We start from the raw sequence: 9,346 nt of genomic DNA on the forward strand, positions 1-9,346 counted from the left end.
TAGTATTATGACAGACACCTGTGAAGGCACACAATATGGTGATCAAACCATAGTCAACCATACAAAGAGGGAAGAAGTGAAAAGTCCCATAGGCACCAGTTTCCTGGCAATCTTTATGGGAATTAGTCTATATAAAGTATATTAAATATATGACACATATGTTTAAATGCTTTTTCACCTAGCAATACTGTCTTGAAAATCATTTCCTTTTAGAGCTTCCTTATTTTTTTTAACAACTGTATTCCATTATATGGATGTTACATAATTTATTTAAGTAGTTCCTTAGCAATGCTTATGGCATTGTTTGCAATCTTTTGCTGTGATGAAAATCCCATGGTGAGCAAGTTGTTCATTTTTGCATATTTGTAAGTCTACATGACAGTTCAGGTCCCAGATAAGGGGTTGCTGACACAGGGCATACCATTCGTATTGATTTGTAAAGTGAGAGCAGAAAAATGAGTGGACTGCGGATCACATGTAGTCAACAGGTCACCAGTCCATGTGAGTGTTCTGTTCAGTGGCCTCATGGTATCTGATAGCACTTCTTCTGTTTCTGCCCCAGGCTGGAGAAACCATGTTCAATCGTGCTAAGCTCCTCAACATTGGCTTTCAAGAGGCCTTGAAGGACTATGACTACAACTGCTTTGTGTTTAGCGATGTGGACCTCATTCCAATGAACGACCATAACGCCTACAGGTGTTTTTCACAGCCACGGCACATTTCGGTGGCCATGGATAAGTTTGGATTTAGGTAAGAGATATCCATCAGAAGCTACGGAAAACATGTTTTGCTCCTACACGACGACTAGGAAATGCAGCTCCGCCAGCCAAGGAGTAAGGTTCTGGAGGAGAATCCTTCCCCTGAGAGCAGGGTGCATTTTAAGCCCAAAGTCAGTTACAGTTTGAGGAGGAAAGTGAAATCCAGAAACACTCATACCCCTGCACATCCAGGCCAGAAGAGTGTTTATGTTTGGGATGGCTCTAGCCTTTAGGCTCCAAACAAATGCTGTATTTCCTTTCTTTCTTCTAGCCCCTTCCCCACCCAGTTTGGGACGCAAATTGGAATTATTTCCCCCCAGTAAATTCTTGGGTTGGGTACCTTAGCAGATGTACCTTGGTACTTAATTAAGAAAGAACATGATACTGTTTCCCATCAAAGCACAGCCTTCTGTTTAGACAGTGGGACCCAGACTTTTCCATCAAAATGCCCCTAGTGAGGAGGCCAACTGACGCCTGTCCCCAAGGGCAGCGGTATAATCCAAAGCATATTGTAATAGGTGGAAAACAGCCTGGTAGCCTTTTTGTTCATCTTAAAAAAATAAATCTGCATTTTGTTCCATAATTATCCATGTTTATATTTACATAAAATTGTTTGAAATTACCTATCGGTTGAGTAAACCGACGTTTCCCTCCCTGCTCTAAGTCAGCTTAAGTGCCAGGAAGCTTGTGCTAGGCCTCCCTGGCTTAGGCTGACTACCCCAGTGTGGCAGGCCTGTGCCGCCCAGCAGTCCCTCGGTTTAAATACAAATGCTGTCTTTCGGACTCATTTTATTCCCATAATTTCTTTCTATCCTCCCTTGCTGGGGGAATGAGGGCTGGGAGATGAAAACAGGAACGCTAAGGGACACCTCGCTGGCTCAGTTGGTAGAACATGCACCTCTCGATGTTGGGGCCGTGAGTTCAAGCCCTACGTTGGTCGTAGAGCCTACTTAATTAAAAAGAAAAGAAAAGAAAATAGGGATACTGTGAAGTCCTTCCCCCAGACCAGACCCTAAACTTGCTATCTTAAAGAGGGGAGAATTTGACTGTAAATGTCACCCTGCACCATCCTGTCTTCCCTCCCTCCCTTCCTGTTTGTGTATCTTCTTCTCTTTGAGATACACAGGCTCAAACCCTGCCCCTATTCATTCCCCCCCTTGAAGCATGGTGGTGGCGACCTCATTCTTTGCCACAGCACCGTGCCTGTTTCACCCAGAACCAGTCAGGCTTGGGGGACAGGTGGGTGGTCAGAGAAAACAGCACAGACGGCGAAACCGAATCTCATCATCTCTGGCATGTACTTTCCTGTGAGGTCACCAAGAGTCCTTTTTGTAAAAACACTGATTGTGAGAAACCTTATTGGCCTGGCCACCTGGTTCAAACCCTCCCTTGTAATCAGGCACAGACTGTAGTGTGAGGTATGCCCAAAGGTGGGTAACTGGGCACCGAAGTGATGACACCTAATTACGTATAGATTACCTTTGACTCATTAAAGCAGGCCCTCAGGGATCCTCCTGGATACTCACAGTCAGATGTCCTGAATGTATTTGAAAATAATAATTGCACCTTTTTTTTTTTTAATATATGTTCTGTATGGTTTGGCTAACTTCCCCCTCGAAGTCTGAGTTAGAGTTTTCCTTAATCTATGTGGTGGATTTTAGTCTCTTTGGATTCCAGTAAGAGCCCTAGTGTGGTTTGGTGCTATACACAAGGTCATTGCAAAGCCACAGGCTTTAAAGGACCCATGGGAGAGCCTTTGCATGGCTTCTGGACAGGACCTGAGTCTTAACATTTCATCACCGTTGAAACAGTAAAATACCAGAAGGGTGGAAAGATGAGAGTCCAGATGCCCTACTGCTTGAAAACCTGACAAAATAGATTCACCCTTATACATCTTGCTAAGTCAGGATGTGGTGGAAATTTCCTAGAAAATGTTATTTTAGCAGATTTTCAGAAGTACTATTTTGACTGTTGGGGTCAGTGTTGAAACCAGTATGCCTGTGAAGAATGAAAGTTAGACTAGCAGATGGACTGAGGGTGGGAGTGGAGGGCATGACCAGGTGGGCACAGGAGGCTTTACCATAATCTCAGTTTCCAGGACCTCCTGGATAAAGATTTCCCATGCAGGAGCAGGACACATGGAAAAGCATTCCCGAACAGGGCACAAGAAGTGGGCTTATGCTCTTGTCATTGACTAATTTTCCAGGTAACCACAGAAGCAACACAGTATTCTTAGAGCAAGATTCTTCTTTTTGATATCTGTGTCTTTTCTAAGATCATCTGAGTCTGATATAAAAACAGAAAAAAGATAACCCTCATAAATCCCCAATTAAAAAGCCCCAGAGAATAAAGATAACATTAGAAATGTTGATGCTTTGAGCATGCTTTATTTTGAAAAGTCAGAACTTACCTAACCACTGGTCTTCTTTGTGTGTGTGTTTCTCCCCAGCCTACCTTATGTTCAGTATTTTGGAGGTGTCTCTGCTCTAAGTAAACAACAGTTTCTCACCATCAATGGATTTCCTAATAACTACTGGGGCTGGGGAGGTGAAGATGATGACATTTTTAACAGGTAATGGTCACAACTTAGATCTCTTTCTTCTCTGTCTCCCTTCACTTCCCGTTTTTCAGTCAGCACCTGGTTATTCTGCAAGGATTGCTCCTCGGATGGGATACAGTCCCCACTTTGCCCACATTCTTTTTTTTTTTTTTTTTTTTTTTTAAGATTTTATTTATTTGTCAGAGAGAGAGAGCACAAGCAGGGGGAGCGGCAGGCAGAGGAAGCAGGCTCCCCGCTGAACAAGGAGCCCGATGTGGGGCTCCATCCCAGGACCCTGAGATCATGACCTGAGCCAAAGGCAGACACTTAACCGACTGAGCCCCCCAGGCGTCCCTTGGCCCACATTCTTAAGTGTGCCCACAGTAGGTGCCACAGGTGCTGAAGAAGGTCTTTAGGAAGATTAGCTTCTGTAATTTTTGCATTAGCCTTGGAACATGCAAAATGAGAACCAAGTGAAGGGTTGACTTTACTTTGATTTATACCACATGCTATTTTGTCCTGAAGTAAACATGTGTCCCTTGTAAAAATTCGGCATTTCATTGTGGTCCCGTTTGATTACGAAACAAGTTTCTTTGGGCAGGATTCTAAGTTCCTTTACAGAATCTCTGTGTTATTTGTTTATTTTGGAACATTTTTAAAATACACAAAAGAGGACCGGGTAGCATAATGAACTTCTGTGGACCCACCCGGCCCCAACAACCATCTCTCCACTGCCGGCCCCACCCCATCCACACCCCAGGGGCTTCTTATAAACTGGTAAGCCTTGATCATGGGGGCTGTCATTGCAGATGGTTAAAAAAAAAAAAAATTCCAATGGCATTTGAAACCACATTTTGCCCAGTTGTCCCTGGCCGTGGAGACTTTAACCCTGCCAGCCACAGTTAAGAAGGACCTTCTCTGGGCGCCTGGATGGCTCAGTCATTAAGCGTCTGCCTTCGGCTCAGGGCGTGATCCCAGGATCCTGGGATCGAGCCCCGTGTCAGGTTCCCTGCTCTGCTATGAGCCTGCTTCTTCCTCTCCCACTCCCCCTGCCTGTGTTCCCTTTCTCGCTGGCTGTCTCTATCTCTGTCAAATAAATAAATAAAATCTTTAAAAAAAGAAGAAGAAGTACCTTCTCCCCTGGGAGCTGGTCTGAGCTTGTCGATGAGCTTGGAATCAGAATATACCCTAGCACCCCCCTGAACTGGAGTACGCTAATTTGGTCAGTTCACAGAAGGTGCGCAGAGCAACACCCCAGTCAGTCGTGTGTAGCTTAGTGTGAGAACCTGCCGTAGACCCGGGTCTTCACTATCGGCCTGGGAGAAAACCTGAGTTGGAGAGAGTGCAGACTGATTACCAAGCACCTTCGGTATACAGGGCACTGTGTCACGCAGGCCCAGTGGGGAGGCCGCCGAAGCCCCGGGCAGGGGCTCCAGACAGACACAAACTTGCTTCCACAGCACCACCTGTGGAACATGGGGCCCATAGGATGGTGTTCAGGGCTGATGTGACACCACAGACCTGAGCGGTGAAGAAGGTTAGTGGGGAAGGAGCCCTGAGGGTGGAGGGACTAGAAGGCTGAGTGATTCGTGGAGCAGCTTTCTTGAAAGATAAAGGATCTAACTCTCAAGCACCTACTCGCCGTGTGCCAAGCACGAGATCCGCAGTGGGGGAGACGAGGCCAGAAGAAAGCTTTTTAAGTCATCCAGGACCAGCCAGCCCTGCCTCTTAACTGACGTGTGCTTCTGCTGTCAAGGCTTTGGTTTTGGTCCTCATTCCTTTCCCCCAGACCTACACAGAATCTTCCATCCTGTTCTGGCTGCCTCTCTTCTTGTTCTCTGCTCTCCATTCTTAAAGTGCTTATCAGAGAGACTTCCCTTTGGCCAAAAACCTTTGAGGAACTGTATAGTATATCCCTTTCAGACACCGCCACTGATTACTGGGATGCTAAAGGCTCTGAAGAAGCCTTCGTGATGTAGCCTTCACTTTTCTTTCCAGCCTCATCTCTGGCCACTTCCTACTCCCAACTCTTTCCACCAGTCCCCAGAAGTTTGTGTTGCTCCCTGAGGGCCCTGTGTTTGCTGTGTCTCTCTGCCTTTGCCTCAGCTGTCCTGGGTACCCAAAATGCTCTAGCAGACACCCCTTCATCTTCACAACTGGCTCTGCCTAGTCTTGCTCAGGGAAAGTGAGTGGCTTCTCCTGTGCTCAACCCCACCTCCCCTCCTCGCCTCCATCCTGACACTGGTGGTCCTGTGTTCTGAGTTTGCACTATACGTTCTATGAGGGCAGACACCCCCGGTGTCTGGCACAGAACAGTCACCAGCACAAACTACAGAACCTGTGGTAAAAGGACATGGGGACTTCTGTGAGTTTGAACCAGTACCACAGTGGGCCGGGGTATGGGCTGAGTGAGAACAATAAACAAGATGGTGGATGGGGCACAAGTCTTACAGCTGGGGCTTTTGGACCCAAGCCTTATGGCAGCTCTACAATGATGACTTGTCCTTTTACTCCTTGCAGATTAGTTTTTAAAGGTATGTCTGTATCTCGCCCAAATGCTGTGGTTGGCAAGTGTCGGATGATCCGCCACTCAAGAGACAAGAAAAATGAACCCAATCCTCAGAGGTGTGTCCTGTGTCCATTGACATTCCTTCCTTCCTTCTCCTTTCAGATGGGGGAGGCCACAGGAATGAGGCTCTGTAGAGTCACATGCTGTGAGGGAGAGGGAGGGTTCTGTCCTCGGGACTGGTGGAGGAGGTGGGCGTGTGATGAGGGACTAATGTTTCATGCTTTTTTCTTAAGATTTCTGTTTTGGCACCAACCCTTTGCCTATTTTTTCCTTGTAGGTTTGATCGAATTGCACATACAAAGGAGACCATGCTGTCGGACGGTCTGAACACACTCACTTACAAGGTGTTGGACATAGAGAGAAACCCGTTGTATACCAAAATCACAGTGGACATCGGGACACCGAGCTAGCATTTCGGTACACTCATAAGAGACCTGAAAATGGCCAGGGACCTTTGCTGTGCGTCTCTGCCAATCTGCTGGGCTGGTCCCTTTCATTCTTAACAATCAGAGTGATAGGCCCCCTTCATTCGTCATTCAGATGCCTTTCCAGACGACCAGGACCAGTGGGATATTTTGCCCCCAACTTGGCTCGGCATGTGACTTCTTAGCTCTACAAGGTGTTTGTAAATGTAGAAACCGTCAGCCTTTGGGGGATTCTCGGCATGTTCACAGTGTCACCCCAAAGAATCAGTACACAGCCCAAAATTTGGTGACTGTGGGACTCATTCCCGGTGATAAACTGCTAATTTGTTGTGAAATAGGTAAGAATTTCGCTTTAAATTGTGGTATTCTTATTACTTTATGAAAAATCGGAGAGTGCTGCTGAAATTGGATTGGTGTGATGTTTTCTGTTTGCATATTTTAAGAGAAGAACACAATCTCAACCATTCTCATTTTACCCCTCCCCCACCTTCTTTTAGTGGTATGCAACTACTACAATCACTCTGTGTGTGTGTGTGTGTGTGTGTGTGTGTGTGTGTGTGTGTGTGTGTGTCTTTTCTTAGCAAAAGGATTTTAAAACTTGAGCCTTGGACCTTTTGCCCTGCTAATGTGTGAATTCCAAGGCAACATTAGTCATCAGAGCAAAAGCTTTGGGTGTTCTCACATTCAGTGGCCTTTCTCCAGATTGTCTGATTTCTGAATGTAAAGACTTTTTTTAAAAAAAGCAGTTTGTAGTATTTTAAAGAGAGAACAAATCGGGTTCTAATTATCTAGCTTGATTTTGTGTTGATCCAGATTTGCATAGCTATTTAGTGTTAAATCATGGCAATTTATTTTTCTGAGCATGCTATATAAACTTGAATTTCCTATGTATTTTTATTGTGGTGTTTTAAATGTGGGGAGGGGAGTGAGCATTTTTTAGGGGAAAAAATAACATATGCTGTATTGGCCATGAACGGACCTCTGATTTAGTCAGCAGGCCAGATTTTGTGAAGAGCAAAATCACCTTTGGGCCCTTTAAGGGTGAGGCCTCCCTGGTCAAGAGTTATCCTGCTAGACCTCTGGGGGAGGCAAAAGCCTAGGCCTGCTAGGCAGAGCTCTCCACCTCCCTCCCCTCCCCAGGTGGGAGGGAACCTCCACCCCCCTCCTCCGGCTGAGCCTGGGACCTCCCGTTAGGGCCCTAGGCTGTGGAGTTGTAAATGACAGCAGTCTGGTTGTTTACTGGCCATGAGTCTGGGGCGGGGAAGGAAATCACTGTTCTGGTCCCTGTGGAGTCTGGGGGCCACCTCCTTCGCTGTGCTGGCCACACTGCCTGGCCCACCTTGCAGGACCCATTCCTCTTCCTCCCCGTTCCTCCTTTCTATTGCCTTTCTCCTTCCTTCCTCCCCGTTTTTGTTCCTTTGTCTCTTGCCTGTTCCCTAAAACTTGCCTGTGGCACTCAGGGTCAAACAGACTATTCATTCTCCAGCATGAATGTGCCTTTTAATTAGAGATCTAGAAAGAAGTGGAGCTGAACCCTCCCACACTCCCCCCACAACCACTTTGGTGCCTAAAGCCTCCCATCCCCCTCAGGTTTTTAGCAGGTGCTCCCACTCCAGGGAGGCTGATCCACAGGAGTGTCGTCTCCGCACCCATCTCTGCTGGGAGAGGTTTAGCCTCCCTGGGACGAGATGCACAAGGCAGTTGCTACCACTGGGTGCCCTTGCCGGGTTCAGCCTGGCTGGGCTAAGGGCGGAAGATTCAGCTGTCTAATCCTAGGGTTGCCCCTTCAGCTGGTGGCAGCCTAGAGCCCCCCACCCCTTACTTCCTGGGAACCAGCCCTTAGTGTGGAGGCTGAGCTGGTGCCCAGCCCCAATCTTACCTGTGCCTTTATCGCTTTGAGCATCTTGGATGCTAACATGGTTCTTTTTCCAGAAGCCTTTGTATTGGTTAAAAATTATTTTCCACTGCAGAAGCAGCTGGGCTATGCAAAGAGTATTCTTTCTGTCAGTTCCCCATTCCTTAACAGCGATGTCAGTGGAACCAAGAATGACGCACTGAGAGGGAGTTTTGGGAAATGCAAAGAACGAAGGCCTCTCTTTCTGTCCCCAGATCCTGACTTTTCCAAAGTGCCTTAAAAGAAAGGAGACAAATACCCTGGGTGGTAATTTCTTTTTACTTATTTTACTCTTAAAGGAAATTCTGACTTTTGTTTGTTTGTTTTCCTGTTACACTTTCCTTTACGTTCCATTGGAATAGTCAAGTATGCGGTTCATTCTCAGAACCGAGGGAAATCCCACTTCACCTGTTCCCTCTTTGCTGACCTTCTGGTGCTCTCATGGGGCCCACTTGGGCCCAGGGTAGGCCCGGATGCTTGCCTGGTTCCTAAGATGCTGCAGGTCCTGTTTCCTCCCTGAGAAGTTCAGGGCCGAGGGTTCAGGGAGCATTTCCTTCACCTGGACGTTGTCACCATGAAATTGTTATGTGCTGGGTCTTTCTCTGTTTCTGTCCATCCCGTTGCTGGTGACCCTGTAAAGTGGCCTTTGGGAAAGATGAGAGGGCAGCAGTGGCACAAGAAGGCAAAGGAAATGCTGGTGCTGGCTCTCAGCCTGGGCAGGGGCGCTGCCGACCTCAGGGCTGGGCGTGGGGTGCCCCACTCAGCCAGGATGGTGGCTTTCCCGTCCTAGAGACCTGTTGTATATTTTGATTTCCCATGTATGCAAATGTATGGATTTACCATTGTAAGTGGAGGGCGGGGGTGTGTGTGCGTCTGACCTTGGTGTTCAAAACAGCTGTATTTTTGTCTTTAAAATCCAGTAATATAACGTGAATAAATGACCTTATCTTTGTAACCTCAGGTGGTTTCTTTTCTGATTTAAGGGGTCTGGGTGCTCCCAGGGCTGGAGGGAAGTGATTGGGACGGCCTGCTGGGACGATCAGAGGAAAGCAGAGGTCTGCCCCCTGTGCCCCCCTCATTGCGGGGAGAGGGGGGCTCTCTCCCGACTATGCTCCGCACACCTCACTGGATTCAGCTGTTTTTTAGGCTTAAAAGAGATGA

At 47.2% G+C, this 9,346-nt stretch overlaps 1 protein-coding gene across 2 annotated transcripts in view; it reads left to right on the top strand.

Annotated features, from left to right (window-relative positions):
• The window catches only part of B4GALT1 (beta-1,4-galactosyltransferase 1), a 52,968-nt gene extending 43,828 nt beyond the window's left edge, over positions 1-9,140 (top strand). Inside the window, exons 3-6 of one of the 2 annotated variants that reach the window (XM_045780759.2) lie at positions 563-750; positions 3,208-3,330; positions 5,818-5,922; positions 6,144-9,140. In XM_045780759.2, coding sequence (XP_045636715.1) covers positions 563-750; positions 3,208-3,330; positions 5,818-5,922; positions 6,144-6,276 — 549 coding nt within the window. In that variant the 3' untranslated portion in view covers positions 6,277-9,140. The remainder of the gene's footprint in view (positions 1-562; positions 751-3,207; positions 3,331-5,817; positions 5,923-6,143) is intronic. The other variant, XM_087869598.1, reaches the window with a different exon arrangement.
• Positions 9,141-9,346: the final 206 nt, after the last annotated feature.

This window comes from Ursus americanus, chromosome 18 (genome assembly GCF_024610735.1).
Source record: "Ursus americanus isolate L20-20 chromosome 18, mUrsAme1.1.p, whole genome shotgun sequence".
In the NCBI taxonomy this organism is placed as follows: domain Eukaryota; kingdom Metazoa; phylum Chordata; class Mammalia; order Carnivora; family Ursidae; genus Ursus; species Ursus americanus.